This window comes from Fulmarus glacialis, unplaced genomic scaffold (genome assembly GCF_000690835.1).
Source record: "Fulmarus glacialis isolate BGI_N327 unplaced genomic scaffold, ASM69083v1 scaffold1734, whole genome shotgun sequence".
Taxonomy (NCBI): Eukaryota; Metazoa; Chordata; class Aves; order Procellariiformes; family Procellariidae; genus Fulmarus; species Fulmarus glacialis.
This window is the reverse complement of record NW_009207196.1, coordinates 1,786-24,388: the sequence shown is the minus strand read 5'-3', so window position 1 is coordinate 24,388 and position 22,603 is coordinate 1,786. Positions and strand designations below refer to the sequence as shown.

Sequence of the window (22,603 nt, the reverse complement as noted above, 5' to 3'; positions counted from 1 at the left end):
GGGGGCGGGAGGGCCGGCGGGCTGGGCGAGGCCCTCAGGTAAAGCGCCGGGGGCCAGGCAGCGGGGACGGACACCGAGGGCACGCACACGTGCGCCAGGCCACCAGCAAAGCTGCCCTCAACTGTTCCAAAGAAGCGAACGTGCTGTTTGCGGCTTTGTGTGGAATAATGTTTCTTCAAACAGATTTCCAATAACAAAAAAATTGTCTTTTTATGTTCAAATAAGGTCAACAATTGTAATAAAGCTGTAGCCGCTTGAACTTAGAAAAACAGTATCCACCCAGAATTATGCACGAACAAATAAGATCTCAATTAAGCCAGCCACAGGCATTAGGTAGCTGTGTTCAAGCAACATTTCGTGAACACACAAATTAAAACAGTGCTGTGGTGCATTATCTGTGCACCCTCACTAGGTTTGTTTCAGGAATACCCTGCATTTCAATAAAGAAATATCAGGAAGTGAAGAACTTTCAAAATTCTGCCAATATTCAAGGCCAACTAAGTAGGAGGTGCTTTGACATCAGTCCCAATGCAAAAAAAAACCCAAAACAACAGAAGTTTGAAGATTATCAAAAGATAATCAAGAGGCAGGAGTACAGTTAATGCCAGTCAACACAGCTTTATAAAAAAATAAGACCTTATCAGGCAAACTAATTTATATATACATTTTTAGCAAGATTCCATATTCAGAAAGGCAATTTAGGTATTTATTTCTTCCATCCTGCTCAGCTTTCTGATAAAAACTGGCATTCTGACACCAGTAAAACATGTTAAGTACTTTAAAAAAATATTCAGAAGTAGTTGGAACAGACTCACAGCCTCCTGCACATGTTCACAGAGAAGCTCCCCAGAAAGCGGGTGGTCAAACAGGCCCTGCACAGCGCTCCGAAGGCGATTCAGAGCTCAGCCTGGGGTCATCCCTGGTAACAACATCCAGGTAATGGGAAGCAGCACGAGAAAAGTACCTAAGGGTAAAGCACAGAATGATCTGGACTGCACGGTATCAGACCATTGCAGCAGAATACTTCTTTATACAGCCAATTTTGATGCAACTTTCTCCAGGCATGGTTCTGTACATGCATTTTTGTTTTTTTAATGAAAACCTTGCATACTTTATTTCAGGTACAAAGCTTGCTGAGCCTTGAATGTGGCAGTGAGGAAGAGCAGGAGAGCAACAGTGCATCCACAGCGTTCTTTACACAACATAAATCTCTCCTCCCATTCACCGCTAAAGAAGAAACCTTATTCCATCATTCAACACTTCCATGTTGTGCAATTCTTCAAGGGAACTTTACTGGAGATTCAGTATCAAGACAACCATTCTGTCATTAAAGGCTACAGGAAAAAAGAAATTACACATACTTGTGTGTTCTAAACAACCTTTGCAACATGCTGGCATCAAGCAGGGGAATGCTCTCCTGAACTTTAAAAGAAATACTTGTTTTGAGAATTACGCATAGAACAAGTCACTCTTCAGTGCATGCAAAGGAAGACACTTTATTAAGAAATACCCAAGCAGAAAAGACCCTTCAAAGTTTCAACCACAGGAAAAGATGTATTTGGTATCATAGAGTCAAATATTTAAGAAACCTAGAAGTGAATAGAAGATGCACAAAATGAGCTTGAGTTCATGCCAAACTAGGTTAGGAATTAAATTCAGTGATAAATACTCATGTTCCCTAACACAAGTGAATTTTATGCTATGCAAAGTGCTGGTATTTGAGTCAGAACCTGGGTATTTTATCGGCATATCTCAAAAATACTCCTCTAAATCCAGATACAAACTGGCTGTTAAAGAAGAAAAAACCTAACTTTTTCAAAAGTGGAGTTTGCTGCAGGTTAAGTTGTTAACCCTTTGGACATTGGAAGTCTTCTCTCATTTTATTACTTCTGGCATTCCTTGTACATACAACATATTTTGAATACTATACCTAAAAAAGCACCATGTCCACAAAAGCAGCTATGCAAGGTCCATCGGGGTATTTCCCCCCACACAGGATTTAACTAGCCCAAGACATTTGCTCCCAAGTCAAGCCCGTGTAAGACGTTCCTACAGAAGCGTTATGGGAAAGCAGCCATGGGTACTTCACCTACCAATTCCACTACGGAGCCATTTCATTGCTCCCAGCACTGCAAAGCCGACCTAAGGAAAAGGAGGAGAGGAATCTATGCATTTCTGCTTCTTTATCACCTCTGACCATACTCTTGATTTCCGTCTCACCATGTTTTAAGACGATGTGTCACGTTAGCTCCCCTATTGCCTACAAAATGTTACAAGCATCTTCAGCTAACTGAGAAGATAACAGAAGTAGCAAATGTGGCATTTTGAAGGAATCGGGCAGATTAAAGATGTACCTCCTTGACCGCAAGCACTTTTTCAGGCTTTAGCTTCTAACCATTACTACTTCTTATACTTTCTCCATTAATTTAGAAGCCAAACGGTATTTAGAGGTTAGTCTTCTAATAACTCAAACTCTTATCAGAAATAAAAACATTGAAGACTATGAACATGAAAATAAACAACTTCCCTAGTGCTGTATTTGCTCCCTCTAGCAGTCTTTAGACCAAGTCCTGCAGCTCTCTGGTAATATATGCTTATTAATCTCAATACACAAGTACGATAAAGGATGAAGACGAGGCAAGCCTACATCAAAGGCTCCCAGTGTACAGTCTCTGCTAGCAATTCAAGTGCCCCTTCTCAGTCTTTTCAATGCTCACATGCAGAACATTTCACACGGCGATACTCTAATTAAGGTCTCGCACTGCAGATTAATTCTGTTATGCAGTCCGCAGCCTGATACCCTGGCCAATATGCCCAGTCCTGGGGAAACCCACGACTGAAGAGCCTGTTGCCATTTAAAGACACTAAGCAAACCTCACGACCAGCTTGCCAACCCTGAAGGAAGTGAAAGAAGGTTCCAGCTAAAACTATTCTTTAAGCTACCAGTTGAACTAGGACATTTGCTATAAAACGCATGTGCACCCACAGACTTTCAGCAACCTCTCAGAATTTTACTGAAAGTTTAACAGATCAACCTTTGCTGGGAACAAAGCAGCAAGGGCTGGGCCGGCTGAAGGGCACGAGGGGACAGGACTGCTGCCAAAGCTGGGTCAGACCTTGCTGATACGTCAAAGCACGTAAATAATTTTGCACACGCACGCCACTTACCTCAGTAAGATTTCTGAACAATCCAACAGCTTATCCAAACGAACGTCAGCCTTAGGATATATAAAAAGTAAAAAACAGAGCAGGGAACCGATTTAACCTAACGACAGTGAACGTTATTCATCTGTAGCTTGGACTAGCAACAAATTTCAATTATCACAGCCTCTGCATTACTTGATCACCAGCAGCGTTACGGTTCCCTTTTAGGGCTCCTACTCAGTTATGAAAGAGACCAACTTCCCAGTGTGACTTTTCCCATTAAGAACAAAACTCAAAAACCCCAGGCCAAGCAGTGGCATTGCAAGCACTCATCCTGCGAGATCCACATGCACCCAGGAGCACCATGTAAGGGCAATGCCACTTAAAAGACAATATTGCATCATAACTTCAGTTTTGTGATTTTTAGCTCCTTGTGCACAATTCTACCCCATTTTCCATTAAGTGAAACATGTGACAGTTACCTCTAAACATTTATTTAGATCTATGTACATTGTATCATTATGGAAGGTATGCATCATGCAACCAAGGAAATCACAGAAGTCTCATAAACAATATAAATTTGACTAATCTTTTACAAAGATGAGAATCACTAGGTTATCAAATCTCTCAGGTATAAATATTATGAGGTAAGCAATACTTAAGATGAGGCACTTAAACAATAACCCAAAAGGTAATTAGTGTACAAAAATTATAAACAGGAACAGTTATTCATATTGCCCTCAATTATATTTAAAAATGATTTATATTCTATATACAGTGTGTTACATGCCTTACACCCCCCACTGAAGCACAACATTGAGGAAGTACGAAAGAAACCAAATCATCATCGCATGCCATTGACTGTAATACAGGAAGATGAGTATCCTGGAGTATGCAGTGATACAGTGAAAACAACAAAGTGCCTCTCAGAAAGAATGTTTTTCTAGACAATCCCCAGTTTTCTGTTTGGAGAAAATATCTATGCTAACAGAAAGTTAACTTGGTATTAACATACAAATCTGCCGAGCCAGAAGAGAACCACCCTACTGTGCTCAAGGAAGGAATGCCAATTAGGACAGGATTTAAACCTTAGTGGGATTTATGGTAATTAGAAATGTAACAAATTTAACTTTACAAAGAAATTAATTATGCCAATTAAAACATTTAGCAAGTTTTACTGGGAATTTATACAGTATTATATGTATATGCTGCTGATCAATGCCCGATTTATTAAAATTACTTAGGGCACATTTCCAAGAAAATGTATCAAAGTAGTACAGGAATTCCAATTAAGACGTAGAATTAATATTTGCAATAAACATTTCCTTATCAAGATCCAGAGAGAGGAAAAATACCTAATAAAAGAAATAAGGAATTTAGGTTCAGGTGGGGTACACAAACATCTAAATCCCCATAACTGCACAGCTTGCCAGAGTCTGCCTGGGAAACAAGGTCAGTATTTTCTAATAATATTAGAAAAACGAACACTTTCAAAAGACTCAAGAATTCTCAGTGCCAAACAGCTTGCATCAGCATGCCATTTGTGACAGATCTGCAAGTTAATGGAATGGTAACTTAAAATATGCTTCCTCCTCCTATGCTTTTTGAGATGGGGAGGGAAATGCAAATTTCCGAAACAGGTGAAGTTATTCCTATCTGAGAAGTATCTGTATTTTGTGGGAACAATGATCCTAAGTTCATTTAATCTTGTAACAAAGTAGCTCGGATTTTATTTTTAGTTGGCCTCCGAAGGCCATCTATGTTTTACTTATATTTGACATTTTAAACACACTGAACAAATGCAAGCTACATTATGTCTTCTGTTTCTAAAGATAAGCCAGTCGAGTTTTGAAGTTTAAATGGAACAAAGGAAAAGCCACAGTTACTAGAATAGCAAAATTAAACTTGGCAAAAGTAATGGATTTTATTTACAAATACATGTACGAGGATTACAACAGAAACACACTAGGGAAACGCCATCTCAACAAAAGCAATGATTTATTGGTAATGGCATTAAATGAAACAGATTGACAGTCTCTGGTTATGGTCAAGCAATTATCCAGGAGTTGTAGATAAAAGTGAAGATCTCTTTGATTGCGATAAGGCCTTCCAGTGTTTTTTGCGTCCTAGTGGCTCTCTCCTTTTTTGCCAACTACCTGATAAGACAAAAAAAACACAGAAATAATGTTTAACAACAAAAGTCCTGCCAAGTATTTTTTAAGGTAAGTCTCAAAATAAACAAGTGCAACTGAATTTTCAATTAAGTTAATGCATTTAAGCATGCATTATTGTAGCACTTGCAGAAGCTGTGAATCCCTCTAAAGGGCTAAGAGGGATGCAAGACACACAAGAAACCTTATCTTTAGTACTCATACAGACAGCAAACCATAAGTCTCATTTTGAGAAGAGTTAGAAGACAGTAACTGCAACAGAACAGACCACACTTAAAAATATATGTGTTATATACCAAGCATTCAACCTTAATACACTACGTAAAATATTATAGTGGGAAGAGAACCACTGGGTGCTCAAATAGAAGTTTGTTCATTTCCCTTGGCACCCTTACCATGTACCTCACTGAGAACATTTACCTTATAATGCAGCTCAAACCTATAAAGAAATCTGGAAGTCACCTGATTTTCAGTTATTCCTTGTCAAAACATTATTCCTTATCAAGTCTCCTTCCAATCTCCAATTCTGTAAACTCCACCTGGAATCAGAGTCAGCTTAGTGCTACCCTTCTCTGAAAAGACCACCACTGCCACCAGACTTTGGTGAGTCGATTTGTCAGCCAACAGCAAGTGCAACTCCAGCACTCTACATACTGCTATGCAGGTTTAAAATTAGCGTAGTTCACTGCAGAAGGGTATCCAGTCCCCTTCGTTAAGGTAACTGAACTCAAAATCCTGAGAGCAGAAAACGATGCCATTTTAGTCACTTTTCTGAAAAGATTCGGACATAATTCTAGTGTTCTTGCAGACTCTTGGAAAAAAAGAGCCATTTATAAGCCAAACCAAAATAAAAAGAAACTAAGTCTGAAAGTTTAAGATTTCAAACTGCAGGAGAGATCTTGGGCAAGGAACTGATTCCCAATTAATTTCCATCTAACCAGAGAGTAGCGCTTAGGCTCTGACAAGGTGTAGTCAGAATTCACATAACCAGAGCTTTGAAGATTACACTAATGAAGCATAGAATTTCCCATTACTACTCATAATAATGCTGAAAACGAAAGAGTAAAACCTTTCTTTTATTCTAACCAATTGACTGCTATAGCAAATGTCTTAAGTATTAATTACCTCTGCAGCTAAGTGACAATATACCACACGAGATTCATACAGTCAATAGTGAAATATAGAACTAAGGGGAAAATAAAACAAAACAAATCCAAACCCAAAACCCCCACAACCCTGAACTATGGAAGTCGCACAGACCCACTGGAAGTATTCTTCCTGATCCTTCCCCTTTTTTTATTTCTTGTCAAACTTCAAGAGGGAGAATTTTTCACTATCCAGCTGCTCTTGGTCAGCTAAGTTATCACCATCACAAAGTAATTGAGATCTACTGATGAAAAGTACTCTTAAAGACCATTTCCACCTCCAAGGAACCCTTGACCAGAAGCATTTACCAAGCTGTAAATTCAACCTAATGCGTAAGGTCAGGAAAATTCCAATGTGACAACATGAGGAAAGAAGAAAAAAAATCAGAAGCCCAATCACTTACATTAAGATCCAATTAATCAAGTTAAAGAAAAAATAGTTAAACTTGTCAAGAAGCAATATTTACTCTTTGTGTGTTTCCAAAGCATCAAACTGTGTTCACACACAGATTAAGCAAAAAAAAAAAAAAACAAACAAAAAAAACCAAAAAGAAAAAAGAAAAAACACAGTTAAAAGATTAAAGATTAGGTGTTAGCAAGTGCGGAACATCAGTGAAAAATATTGCTATACCAGTCTGAAGCAGAAATTGACAACTCGCCCATGTGTATTATCTGTGAAAATCAATCACACTGATATGGATATTTTGTTATCACAGGTCAAAGAAACCCATTTTCTGACCATCCCACTCCACCTTCACAAAAGGAAACGAGCTATTTAAACTTAAACCAAACAACTGTCATTATTCTTTTCTCAGAAATAGATTCATTTTCCTTCCTTTTACAGAAACAACTGCCATCTAGTGCATTCTAAGGCGGTGGTTACAGCCTGTAATTCCCACACAAAAGATGACGATTTTGGAGCAGGCTTTTCTTCAATCATTTGGCTTTTTCCCAAGCATCAGTTCAGAGCCTGACAGTAACAAAAACACAACCAACTCTACGGTTCATTACCAAGAATAGGACTGGAAACACTTTATTATTGAATCTTCTGGAGCAGAGTTGGTTTTGTTTGTTTGTTTTAAATATATATAAAGAGGTCAAGCAAGTAAAATTGGTAGGATGCTGCTGGAGAACCCTAATGAGGCCACATATGTACAGACACTCACCAACTCCTCACTGTGTCTTCCCTGAGCAGGTGCCCAGCGCCACTAGAGGGACAACGAAGAGTAGTACTTTGCAGGCCATTCTGGCTTGCCTACTACTTACTGAAGGGTCACAACAAAGAAGAACACTAAGCTCCACTAAGATACTAAAAAAAGTCAAGCCTTGGTAGAGCACTTCACAAGCTGCATCTCAAACAGCTTTACAAAACTCAATACAGGCTGAAAAATTAGTTACAGAAAATAATTTCTAAGAGTACTGTATGGTATGCCTTTAAAATGTCAAGTTCAGGATAACAGTGGGACAGAAATTTGGTAAGACTGAAAGGTAAAGGGAAGTATTTAAGGTAAGACTTAGAGTGGGGAGTGGAGGGGAAAGATGAGTTCATGAGTCACAAGGTAGAGAAGGCTTTTCCTGATGGTAGAAGGTGCAGAGAAGGTGGCTTTTACATCAGTGCTGAGATTGTGGGAAGGGTGAAAGAGATGCTAGATGAGCAGAGGGAGCAAGGAAGGGAGTAGTGCAAGACCACTTCAATCTTTTTATTACTTTTTAATTTCTTCTGCCTTTTTAGTTCTTTAGAAATGGGAAGTTAAGCTGAAAAACAAACAAACAAAGTGTTACAAGAAAAAAAAGCAGCAGCATGTAGTGCAAATAAGCAGTTCTGAGTAGAAAGCAAGCCTTCATTCAAGAGGGGACAAAAAAGAGGAGTCCCACAACCTGTTGATATTCATCCCTGCTCCAACCTCAAAACTGAGCAGCAGTACGTTTTATTCATTAATACCAGAAATAAACAAGAACTATATTGGACATCAACGGTTGCATGCTCTTCCAAAACCAAAAGCATATTTAAAAGTTCACCAAGATTCACAGGAACCTCCTAATACTAAGCTATCAAACAATAGCAAAAAACCCACAGAACTGGCACCTTTAGTCTACACTTTTAGCTGTCTGCCCAACAAAGTAGTCCAACTGAGCATCTCTGAACATCAGAAGCAAATCTCAAATGCAATCTACTACAACGCAAATGCAGTCTACTAAAGTAGTTTGCATGATCACTTATACCTTAAGTCCAGACCCTGTGTGGCCAAGAAACAGCAGCATAAACACTTCTAGTGTTAAGGATATTTTTTAAAACAAACATGCCTTTAAATCAAGCTTTTCCAAAAGCATTTCAGAATATATTAAATAGAAAGGGAATTTATATAGAAAGGGAATATTAATCCTAGTCCTCTACGGTTAAGGGCCTCTTCATTTAAACAGGGCAAAGAATAGGTCTCTCCCCACTACTCTCTGTGCTTAACTCACTACACTGCAGTCAGTTCTAAGCAGAAATTTTTTCCTTGGTGTCCCCCTTTTCCACCACTCCGAAGACTTCCCTCCTCCCCAGAGGATAAAAATCAGGTTGTGCAAGGAGCAGGATACACACAACATATTAAAACAAGTTTGAAAGCAGCTTTTGTAACTTTACTCACTCAATCCAGCAATACCAACTACATGCAAGACAATGAAAGAAATTTTTTTACAGCGAGACCAATCAATCACTGGAACAACCTCCGCAGGGATGTGGCCGAGTCCCCATCGCTGGAGGTTTTCAAGATGTGATTGGAAAGGGTGCTAGATAATCTCATCTAGGCTCCCTTTCCCATGCAAGGTTGGATCAGGTGATCTTTTGAGGTCCCTTCCAACCTGGGCTCTTCTGTGATTTTATGTGTCCAAACTAACTTGCGGCCAAAATCACTAATGAAGGACTGACTTAATTATACCTGCTTAGTACTTCTGTTATTTTTCAAAGTAGATGAATTTCAGCTTTCTATTTAATAGTGTAAGTACTGGAAACAAGGCCTCGTTTACATTAAACACATGAACTGACTCCCTGATCAAGAAGAGGTGACTCTTCTTACAGCCCTGTTGGTGTTAGCAGAGGACTGCATGAGCAAACATGAGTTCTCAACTGTTTGAACGACATGGGAGCTGCAGTTATGCACCTTAGCAATCAACTGCTGAGCGGTAAGCTGCTGTAAATAAAAGCATTCAGATCCCACTCCAATTGGGAAGCAAAATACATTAGCCTGATCCTTAGCAGGTGGTTTGGTTTTGTTTGGGGGGGTTTTTTGTTTTGTTTTTTTGTTTTGTTTTACTTTGAAACTGAACATCCATACAATCAGCAGCAATGGGATCAATCATAAAAACATGATTGGAATCACATTTATGTCCATTTCTCAATTCTTCAAATAATATATTCAATAGATTCTTACAAACACTTCTCAAACTCAGGGGAAAAAACATTCCCCCATCTTGTTAATCATATTGCAATACTATTTCTATCATAATTAGAAGAAAAATATGAACAGTAGAGACAGACTGAGATGAGGGAGTGAAGGTAGTGTGGGTAACTACTCAAGGAGATGAAAAGAAAAGTAAGGTTTCCCAGTTAATCTATGAACCTAAATATAATTAATGCCCAATGCTGTATTAAGGTTTCATAACTGACAGGATCACTGGAAGAGAGGAAACAAAAGTTAAAATTCCTAAGATCACAACAACTCTGTGTGCTGGTTTTGGCTGGGATAGAGTTAATTTTCTTCATAGGAGCTAGTATGGGGCTGTGTTTTGGATTTGTGCTGAAAACAGTGTTGATAACACAGATTTTTTAGTTATTGCTGAGCAGTGCTTACACACAGTCAAGGCCTTTTCTGCTCCTCACCCCACCCCACCAGCGAGGAGGCTGGCGGGGCACCAGGAGGTGGGAGGGGACACGGCTGGGACAGCTGACCCCAACTGACCAAAGGGATATCCCATACCATATGACGTCATGCTCAGCACATAAAGCTGGGGGAAGGAGGAGACGTTTGGAGTGACAGCATTTGTTTTCCCAAGTCACCGTTACATGTGATGGAGCCCTGCTTTCCTGGAGATGGCTGAACACCTGCCTGCCGATGGGAAGGAGTGAATGGATTCCTTGTTGTGCTTTGCTTGCATGCAAGGCTTTTGCTCTACCTGTTAAACTGTCTTTATCTCAACCCACGAGTTCTCGCTTTTACTCTTCAGATTCTCTCCCCCATCCCACAGGGGTGGGTGGGGAGTGAGCGAGTGGCTGGGTGAGGCTTAGTTGCCGGCTGGGGTTAAACCATGACACTCTGCCAGACTACACATCCCATTCGTTATGATGAAATATTTTAACAGCCTAGTATTAAAGCTACATGTTCAGGAAACAAAATAGGAATATTACATATAGTGTCGATGAGTATCTAAATTGAGAGAGGATTAGCCACTCATAACCCAGTAACACCTGCTCCTCTATTTAAGGCTGTTCTGACCAGGTTCCTTAACATCCTGACATTAGCAGTACAATGCTAACACCATGTGACTGTGTGGTATATACACAGTCTTGTAGGTTTGCACCCCTTCCCCTTCCATTTAAATGGATGTCACAAGACACAAAGGCACACTCCTTGATAGTACCAAGACATTCACCTGCAAACTTCAAGGAAACCAGAACTGTTAACTGGCATAGTATTTACCAGGCCATATAGCAGCTTCCAAGCATCCACACTGCATCTAGAACTGAGAGAGATCTGCAAACCCCCTCTAACTGCAGTAGAGGGCTGAGATGCCTGGAGACTCATGCTATTTTTAATGCTTTATAGGGTTGTGTGAGGGCAAGTGCAAATTAAAAAACCCACTCCTCACACAAACACTGACTGGAGCTCAGATTGTTAGAGCAGTCAGTTTCAGGCTAAGGCAGTACTTCAGTACTGTGTCCACCAAACTAACATTTTGTCCATGCAACTTAAAATACTGTAGGAAACAGATTTTGTGCAGGCTCAACACTAATCTCAAACCCATGTAACATTCTACAAAAAAAAAAACAAAACAACTTAAATTGCTTTACCAAGTGCACCCCAAATAGGATTATCAATTAAAAAAATAAATCACTACTTTAACGATCAGAAGGTCAGGTTTAAAGAGTGCGCTTGTTGAAAATAAACTTTCAGTACTTTTGAAAGGAAAACTACTTTATAGAGTTTACAGAGAACCGAAAGTGAGACAGAGATCAAATACTGATCAGAGTTCCACTCCCCTCACAACAATACCAGAAAGCACTGCAGATTAATGATGTTAAGATAGTAATTGCACAACTCACTGCAGGGGATGCCCTAATACCATAAGTACTGACAAAAAAGCCGTATAAAAAAATGAAAGCAGACTGTAAATCAATAAGCATATTTCTAGTTCTGGGAGAACTAAAAGTCCTTTAAAAGTGCTATATTAGGAAGGTTTAAAATTGATATACAGTTAATTTTAGTACATTAGAACAACTTTTTCAATGACTTCAAGTTTCATTGAAAGGCAGCAAAACCTGTTAAACTTCTATTTATTACCTTAATCATTACCTGTGAAGATATTAAGTTTTACATGTAGAAGTTAAGATCAAGTTTTGATGTTAAAAATTCCAAGTATGTGACATGTTGGTGTTAGTGTTTTTAACTTTCTGAAGTTACAGGTTATTTGTATAGCCAATTTGGTGGTGCTTTCAGTGTTACTGGTCACCTATACAGCAGTTTGTAGGCAGGTGTTACAGCAGTATTTGCCCTTTTACAAAGGCTACTAAGTTTTAAAGTAGTTTATTTTAAAAAGACTTACTACGTTTTGAAGAAGTTGTAAGTAGCTTTAAAGTTTCAATCCTTTCAAACCCATTTCGCATTCTCAACAAAATCAAGAATTGAGAGTGCCTTATTGTTCAGCACTAGTGTGTCTAAAGTCATACTGTAACAAGTTGTTTGCTTCTTCATTTCCTGTTTAATTTAACATTTAAATTAAACATTTCCTATGTTTAATATAACAGACACCTTGTGACCACATATTTTTCAGATCTCAGCTTAATGTTGCCCAGTGAATAAAATCCTTCAAAGTAGAAGTCAATCACAAGGAGTCTAATGAGTACATGCAATTGCTTCTCTACTTCCTGAATACCATCAGAAAGCAAGTTTCAAAACCTAGACATAAATCTCACAGCTGTTAAAAAAACATTGTCTATAGTGTATATAACTTGACAGTCCCTCAAGTATTCATATATACCTTCTCATCAGGTATTTTTACAAAGTTGATAAACAGAAACTTGTAAGCAAGACAAAGATCTAAGATAGAGATACACATTTTTTTTTTGAATGCCAAAACTACCTTAAGTTGTGGGATTGTAGTAACAACCAAGTATATTTGTTCTGTCAACCCATTTTTGAGCAGTTTTAAAACATTCGAAAGTGCTTCTAAGAAAGAGGACTCACTCGCTTGAAGTCATTCATATTTGTTGCTTGGACTGGAGTTCCAATAAACGTGAAGTATGTAATTCTTGTTGTCTCTTCATCACCATGATTGGATTGGACAAACAACTAAAGAAAAAAACCCCAAACACAAGAGTTAAGGTAAACTGTCCATACCTGAATTAATACATAAAAATGTTAGGTGCCCAAGATTTTTGAACTAACCAAATTAACACTTATTCCAATTATAAAGACCTCTGTAACCTTTAGAGAAGCTACTGTCCTCTTATTTTAAATAATGATTATATAGAACGCTATTATTTTCCTGGTAGTTGTTAAAAAACCCACACAGCTTGGATTTTCCCAGCTTCCCCTTTCGACCTGAGACCACATCCAGCAAGCAAAAACAGGATCTAAGAAGTCACAATTCACTATTCACTGAAATCTGACTTGAAATGGAAGTTAAATATCAATTTAACTATGTTTGCTGAAGCCCCTAAGACTATTCATGTGTTATTTACTACTACAGCTTGCATAATTATGTATTTTACAGCATGAATACTAGATCTATGAAGTTATTTTAGTGTTTCAAACAAACATCAAGCTTCTTTTGAAATACGAACTAAGGAATTATTGCTGGAACCACTTCACTTTTTAAAGTGGACAAACGAAAGAACAATTTTTTGCATGAAGTAGTATTAGTAAGGAACTTGGGAGTTAGAAGAGCAATGAGGTGTTTGTGGATCTTTCCACACTTTATTGTGAGCATGGAGAAAGGAGGGATGAGAAGGAAAGCGAGTAGTGGCATCAGGAACAGAGGTAAAAAAGGAGAGGGAGGACAACAGGTGGACAAGGGACAGTGTGTGTCACGCCCTTTCCACAAGCCATAGCCAGTATCTATGAAGATGCCCTTTCAGCCTTAGAAATTGCCTGTGCGACAGACCACCAAATGCTGGAGGGTACGCATCACTACATGCTTGCCCTATACTTTTTTGTGACAACACCGGATGCTTGCAAGTGCGTGATAAGCAAGATGGACTGCTGATCTAGACCAGTACAGATATTCACCCCTCCAAGTGGCTTCACTGTAGGTGTATCTTCCTATACGAACAAGATGTATGGAAGGTGAGGGTTGAAATGCTGAAGAAAGTACTCTTCAGACAGAAAGAACCAGAAGAGCACGTCAAGGATTGACTTTTGTCAGAGGTGAACTGCAATGTATTCAGAGATTCTGTCTCAGTAATGATATGAAAAGTTCAACAAGTACAGAGAAAACAAATGCCACTGAAGTAGCAGTAATGAAGAGAAGCACACAACAAATGGGGAAAAACAGCATTAGATATGGTGAATTATATGGATGAGAAACTACAGGGTATAGAATTAATAATAAAAAAACAGATAAGTTAACTAACAAACGTACCAGTGATATCTGTAAGTGAAGTACGAACTTGCTAACACTGACATGGAGGCGTTCAGTAAGTATTTCTGATTATACACAGCAGAAAAGCAGGACAATTTGTGTATGACAACTGGGCCTCCTCAAGTTCATTAGGAACCAAATGAAAGATTTTTATCCACAGGACTATGTAAGCAAGCAGAACTTCATCACCCGCACTGAAAAGCCAGGTCGTGGACAAGATGACTGGCCATCTCATTTTTAGGAGGTCTCAAATACAGAATCCAGATTTAGCTCAGAAACTAGGGGAGTGCTACTGCAGTGCCCACACGCAAAGAGTGCAAACAAACAGAACATCTATTTAATCACCTTATCACTTGTCCGGTGTTTGCACATCATCCTGTCTAAAGCTGACACGGGATTTTATTGAAGAACAAATACATAACTTGTAAGCACAGCTTTGTAGAATATAAGCCTACGTGACCAATCTCCATTTTATTTGGTGAACAAAGTTGGTCGCAAAGGTAACTCCATAGAAACAACAGACATGAAAAGGAGTTATTTAGGTTCACCTCCCATTACATTTAAAATAATTACAAGTAAAACATCACTAAACATGAAAGTAGCTAACTGATCGAAAATGCAGTCCAACAATAGTAATATAGAAATTTACCAGAAACCTTTTTACAGAAGAAAAAGTGTGATGAAAAGATTGAGGGTGGATCAATGTTTTGGAGTTACCTGTAACTTATCATAAGCTGGTGATTTCTGCGGCCAGCCCACTAAAGTATAGTTTAATTCAATCAACTGTAAGTACGTACATTTGCAAATGCATAATTCAGGCCATGAAAAGTATTTCCATAGAAGAGAATTCAGGGGTCATATTGGAAAAATAGTTCAACGCAATACTGCAGGAAACAAGGCTAGTGCAGTACCAGGACGATCCCAAGCATAAAGCAATTCCAGCATCAATTTAGTCATCGCACACATTGTGCTAGAACCTGTATTTTTAAAATCAAAGAGGAGAAACCGCACCTGCATTTAAGAGTCAAAAACCCTATGTGAAATCTGTGGAAAGTCTCTTACAGCAAGAGAATTAGAGAGCTCATTAAAAGACAAAGATGCTTTGATTACAGCATTTAAGAACCCTCACAGAGAGGGGGTACTGAGCTTAAAGACATTGCAAGTACTTCACTTGATACTCAGAAATCTGTCATTTCTGCAATCAGATTACTGAGAAACTGGATTCTTTGTCTCCTCAACTCTTCAAATGAAGACAAGATGCCTTTCAAGAACGTAGTTAGTAAGGACAAGTTGTGTTAAACAGCACACTAGCTCATGAAGAAGTGAAAGCGAACCTTATGTCTCATACTAGGTCAAACGAGACATTACATGCACGTGGCTTTGTCTCACCTTAAATTCCTGAAATACTTGTAGCATAAACATACAGTACACAATCAGCAGAGAGAAACTAAGAACATTTGCAACGAAATCAACAAACATGCACAGTGCTTTAAAAGCCTATGAAGTTTTCAGCCTGCACAGACCTCAGAACAGAAACTTTACTTACAGTTACACTGTTAACATTCTGAAATTTTACATAGCGAAGCTGGACAATACCATCTTCTTTAATATCATCTGGTGTCAGCTCCAGGGCTTGAGTTGGTTCACTTCTTTCTGCTTCTTCAAAATCCATAGATCGAGGAAGGTTGATAAAGATTTTTACGTACTTTGGACCTTGTCCTGTGTTAAAATATAGGAGTGGTATTCCATTGTTTAAATATATTTTCAAAATGTTACTTGAGAAGCCCTCCCTTATCACAGTCTCTAGACACCACTCGAGGAAGGCATGAGCTTCTACAGCTCTAATAACTTATCTGCCAATCCTACATCACCACCCTGGATATTGAAGGACATCCAAAATTGCACTACTTGTCTACGTGTCAGAGAGAATTCCACAAAAAAATTCCAATAAAAAGTCTAAAAATAATAGTTTTGTTGTGTCATATAACACCTGAACATTTTATGTAATTTCATGTTAACTGAGTTACCATAAAAACTAAGCTATACCTTTCAGTAGCTCTCACGTTAATTCTTGAATTAAATGTAAGTTTCTCTTTGCAGCATATCAAACTATAGTAAATACTTATATTTGCGTCATACCAAATACTCATGCACAAGATCAGTGAAAAATGAATGAGATAATTTGTTATGTAATTCATCTACAACAAATTCACCGAAGCTTCTGTGGGATTCTCAGAAGGTAAAAAGTTCCAGGGACAACAGTGTCATTTTTAGAAAATTCAGCTAAACATGGGCAAAGCTTTGGTTTCAAAGATATGATTAAACTCACATTTCACTCACCATTATCTGGCCCCTGAAGTTTCATAGAATAAAGCTTGACAGGTTGACTAAAAGCTACAGTAATAAGCAGCTGTGGAGAAAAGAGTTGCTGTTAAACACTGTTTTCTTCATTCTTAAAAACAAACATAGCACAATAATTAACTAGAAATAAGTCTGAGCTTTGAAGTAAACTTAAGTACTTACCTTCACTATATTCCGCACAGGCACTGGTCTGTCACTTTAAAATATCAGCAAATGCTACTCCGCTTGGAATTTTTTCCATACATAAAGGGATGTGAAACTAGAAATGCTACAGTGATCTTTGTACACTAATTTTACTTACATCCTACTACCATCTCCCGCTCTTACTTACACTACCATAACAATATAAAGTAGACAAGTTCTTAAAAAAATGCTTGCGGACCAGACCATCATTGAAAATATCTCACTTAAAAATATCTGCTGTACCTGCTCGTCACAGTCTGATTCCAAGTAGGTAGAGTCTTTACGTAAACAATTATCAAATCCGTGCTCATCACTCTCGTTAAGACATTCACAGCCGGCTTTATTGATAAATGGCATTAAATCCATCTGAAAGTAAAAGCAAGAGCGTTGCTGAGTGCATGATAAGTGCGCCATGAACTCATCTGGGATTAGTAAACATTGGAATGAATGAAATTCTTCATTCAACAGATTGAAATAACAAGACACACAGAAAACCTCAGGGGTTTATATCAAAAGAGATTACAAACAAAAACTACGAATACTATAGCACTCGGATGTATCCTGTTCATAACTGAACAACATTTTTTTCCTTCCATTCAAAATCCTGCACCCCTGGAACACATGCTTGCCATTCTGTGAATAAGAAACTGGGCACAGGGAGAATTTTCAGATACACTTTTGATAAACAAGACTACAGCATTGTAAGTCACACCACAACACAGACAAAGTGACATTACACTAGAGCTATGATCAACTTAATAGGAAAAAAAAAAAACCACAAACAGAAATGGGCCTCCCCAAAAATATGCCATATATTGCAAAACAAATTAAAAGACCACCACGATATTTTTACCTTTATATACAAAGCTAGTCTAATTTACTTTTTTCAGCACTGTATACAAATTAAATTTATGAAACCTTTTCCTTCTCCTTTCCCCATATACTTCAGTAAAAACACAGAACAACAGAAAACAGAAGCTACACTATTCACCATGAACCAGTTTGTTTTATTGCTCAGCTCTTTTGTAAAGGGTCCAACTAAAAGTTTTAACATACAAGCATTCTCAGATTAAAGCAGACTGCTATCCATGCTCCAAGCCATCTAAAAGGTGGTATTATTGCAGAGGCAGAATAATCTGTATCAATTTCCAGATAACCAGAATTTTTTTGCCTGCAACTAAAGGAAACCAAGTCCAAGTGAAGTAAAATAAACCAAGCTAAAAATCAAGTATTTCGTATCTTAAGGCCTGAAGACAGAATATCAACATCTCACGCCATAACAGTACAAATTCAAGATCAGTGTACAGTCATAGAACACTCCAGACATAAGAAACTAAAGGAACTTTTAGGATGACAACCCAAAATACCCTTCTTAAGGGCATGTATGAGGTCCCAAAGAATAATACACCACTCTTGGAAAAAAGCACACACTAGCTTGAAAATTACTGCATATAACTCAGGCTATAGCTTCACGGTACAAACAGAATCTGAAAACAGGCTGCTCAGAGAATACAACTGACTTCCTGTATGCCACTTCCCTTAGCTCTTGCAACTACGTTATTCTGAGCAAAAAATACTTATCTCCCTCCCAACATCCAAATGAAGGCTTAGCTTGCAACTCGCAGGCTCAGTAGATACAAGGTAAGAAAAGACAAGGAACGCACAGCTGCGCAAGAGAATAAGGATACTTTCCTGGGGCCAACAGCAGTACAGTTTGGCTGTAGCCAAACAGCATTTCAGCCTACCACTTACAGGTTAAACAGAATTCCTGCTTGGCTCATACAGCCCTGAACATACTCAGGACTTGATTTGTAGGGGTAAGACACCACCTCCTACAAGATTAACTTTTAATAGAAGATGGTGCGTTCATCTCAGAACCAATCTAATTAAGCAGACCTGAACTTGCTACTTGAATGATTTTTAGTGTGTTTAGGGCTCCAAAGCTAACAAGCCGAACCTTTGTCTTTTGACATTGCCATAGTTCCACAGAGGATTTCACAATAATTAAAAATGTAAGCATTCACATATAAAAAGAGAAGTGCAATGCATGCCATGGAACAGTTAGCAAGTAGCTGAACTGCTAGAAATTCAAGTGACCTGTGCCCTTTATTTAATGTTATTAAATAACTGTGCAGTTTATTTAAATGAGAAATATTCAGCTGGATTTGCACCCTGCTTACATTTGCCTGATCAGGTACGGCTAGCTATGAATTTAAAATACTTAACCTCCAAAAAACCTGGTTTTGCATTTAACATAATTTTGGCTTCCATAGATACTCATCACAGCTAAGTTTAATGTATTAAATTTGCTAACACAAAGTAATGTGCACACTACAGCAACTAGCTAAGCACTGAACTGTGACATACGATTTAGGCAAAATGGAATACACCACATAACTAACTGTGTTTATACTTTTGGTAGAACAATAGACAAACTCATTTAAGGAGTAATATTACACCAAGGATTGCTTGGCGAATACCACCTAAGACAACAGCTCTAGGAAAGTGTTTTGTCACATTAGAGTTCTCATTTACATGTGTTTGTTAGTACAGCTGTCAGACAGGCTTATGATTTGCAATGCACAATTGCCTTGAGGTAACATGAAAACACACAGAACATGGTGAAAATAATTTCCTGAGACCACCAATATTTCTAAGCAGATTGCTCCCTTATTGGAATTTTGGCCAAAAAGTCAAGTATCCCTACAAAGTTTTCATTTACCTAGAAGACATGGGCAAATCATGCAATGATTAAAAAAACCTGCTCATGAATACCAATTTTTAAATTCTTAAAAAAAATGTTAAAATCAAGTTTTAGTTATGAGATATTTTGATGCAAGGTTTAAAAACCATTCAGTCTGAGAACATACATTTAGAAATGTTCACTTTTCTTTTTTACAAATTACTAAGAAGTTACAAGTTATTTACTTAGTTTACGTTATCTGTGAATGCCTGATGAGTGATTACTGGAGTGATAGGCAGTACCCCTACAGAAGCGAAATGATATGCATTAAGCATTAAATTGAAAGCAAATTCACAGTCAGCAAGAAGTAATTCTTGTACGCCGCTCAGACCAGGCACAATCTTTTCCAAGTATTCCTGTGGCATTTTTTACTTTATATATTTCTGTATCTTTGGCATTCTTTTAGAGGCAAGAAGAAATCTAAAGAGAACACTTTGTAGTACCATCCACTTTTGCAAACATTAGCAATTAGGCAAAAGAAAACATATAATGAGATATCATTTATCTAACAATACCCTCCCAAAGGCATCCTATTTTCAGAGCAAGCTGCTATAGAGAAAGATGGAGCTGAACTGTTATGAAGGTTAATTCCTTTGGCAACGAATCTCTCCCTTTTTTTTTTTTTAAAGAGATGAAATAAAGAGGATTAAAGAAAGAGTAGGGAGCAAGAAGAAAAAAGGAAAACCCCAAATGAACCTACCACCACATGAACAACAGAGGATTTAAGGAACAACTAGAGCAACTTTTCAATGTTTTTGATAACCGTGTCTAACGATGTCTTTTCCCATGGACATTTTTACACTTTAAAAAACATTTTGGGGAAGACAGAGTGGGATGTTTGAGAAGAAGAAGCAGCTGCAGCAAGAAGTTCACCATAAAACATTAAATTAATTATTTTAATGACTAAGGACTATGCGTGGAGATTTTTCTTAAAACATTTTACAATCCTATAACCATACTTACTAAATACATACATGTTAATTTTTTAATTCTGCCTGAAAAAGGAAACCCAGACAAGTGATCTTCTCAAAGCCATGGGGAACTTGCAGTTTTGCCTAAAGTAGTATTATTTGCCTTAGAGTATGTTTAGAAAGCAACAGATTTTTTTTTTAAACATTCAAGTTACACAAACATTAAAAGAAAAATTATCTTAAGATAAGAGATGCATACATATCCTTTTGGGATATCTGTATCTTCACTGTTTCCAGGATCATTCTCCAGGTGCTGTTTAATTTTTTCTTCTAAACCTACAGCATCTGCTCCTTGATATTGGTCGATTCGCACTTTGTTTCGGAAAAACAGAAATGTCGGTGTTGCTGATATATTATTGGTAGCAGCTGTTCCCTAGAATGCATAAATTAGTTACAAGTGTTACCTAACAGAGTATTACCAATATTAGACAGAAACATTAGCTTGCTTCATCTAGATAAGAATGCACACACTAGATATTAATCAAGTTACATCACCTCAAACATCACAAACAATATTTGTTATTTTACAAACAGCTTCAACTCAGACAACAATTTTAAGTGAATTTAAATTCTTCAGATCTTCCTAATCCTTTACACATTTGGGCATTCTTTGAACCGACTTCACATTGTCAGTAGATTTGTTGGTACACCATAAAAATCATATTACTCATTTGCTCTCTAAAGTGGAGGACGGCTTAGTTTAACACTTTTCTTTTACAAGCTTTCTTTACACCTGCATTCCTTCCTCTCCGAAGCCATATTCATGCACACCCAGGAATTGTAGCCTGCTGCTGTAGAAGGGGAACTCCATTTGATTTCTACCTGTACTCATACCTCCTATGCACCCATAGTAGTTTTTCCAAAACTTTCCATAATTTAGTCTCATTTGCAAACAGTGTTACCACTCTGATGTTCCTCTCTCTATTATAATTTGTAGTAATTCAAGACACTTCCTTTCAACATACCATTATTAATTTTTGTTAACGACTCTTAAGTCAATCAATAGCTCACGTGCAACACTGTTGTCTGTTAAAAACAGTTGAGTAGTACTTAAGAGGAATCTAGTTCCACTAATCATATCAGTTTATTGTATTTTTCATTTTGCTCAATAATTACCCCAATATTTGTTTGGAAAGACTTACTCTTTAATTTTTAATTCATACTGGTGCTATCTTCTACACTGAACGGTGTCATCTAAATAGTACAAGCAACAGGAACTGTTAAACTGTCTGTACATTGCTTAAATAAAGGACCTCACAGTGGTAACTGCAAGAATACTCTTCTAGATAGAAGTGTTGTTTGTTCACATCTTTGTGCATATCCTAATTTTGGAGAATCTGGAGAATATTTGTGATTCACCAAACGTGTCAACAGCCACAGGATACTACTCTTACTATACTGTCTGAACAGTTTTTCTTCCAAGTTTCCCATTCACTACATTATCTGCTCTTTCTCTTACAACTGAAAATATGTTTTTGAATACCAACCTGGCATTGATGCACATCTACTTCCAAAAAAGTTGCCTGGGGATATTTGTTACTCAGAGCATTGAAAGCTGGGGCTATCCTTAAACAAGGGCCACATCTGTGAAAACAACATACAGTTTAACTTAACTCAATCTTTTTTTAAAAAATGTCTGCCCCAAATAGAATTAGCACATTCATGTTCTTACTGATATCCTTGGTACATGTAAAAATAACCTTCCTACCTGGCTGACAGATGGTGAGCAATCCTGGTGATACAATTAAGAATGACATTTAGAAACACATCATGAAGTGTTAATTCCCACTTCCTCAGACAGCTTCAATGTCACATGATTAGCTTCACCTATTAATTAATACTATTTCCTATTTTCCATCTAATGGTTTAGCTCCAGCATCTTTTACCACAAGCCAAAGTCTTGCTAACTAAAGTGACATAAGGGAGGGCAAAGAGTTGCCTGCTTTTCCCAAAACAGCAAAAAAACCTCTTAACAGTAAACTAGTACTAGCACTCCATGTTATCTCCTGTGAAAAAAATAGTATCTGCAGTAAAATCGACATA

General features: G+C 37.8%; 1 protein-coding gene across 1 annotated transcript; it reads right to left on the bottom strand.

Annotated features, from left to right (window-relative positions):
• Nucleotides 1–5,131: 5,131 nt before the first annotated feature.
• On the bottom strand, nucleotides 5,132–22,144 carry TXNL1 (thioredoxin-like 1; the record flags this gene model as incomplete). Its single annotated transcript, XM_009575983.1, has 7 exons — nucleotides 5,132–5,300; nucleotides 12,907–13,011; nucleotides 15,849–16,021; nucleotides 16,643–16,712; nucleotides 17,090–17,212; nucleotides 20,760–20,933; nucleotides 22,048–22,144. Coding segments are annotated over 7 exons (772 nt in total), but the record flags the coding sequence as incomplete, so codon positions are not given.
• Nucleotides 22,145–22,603: the final 459 nt, after the last annotated feature.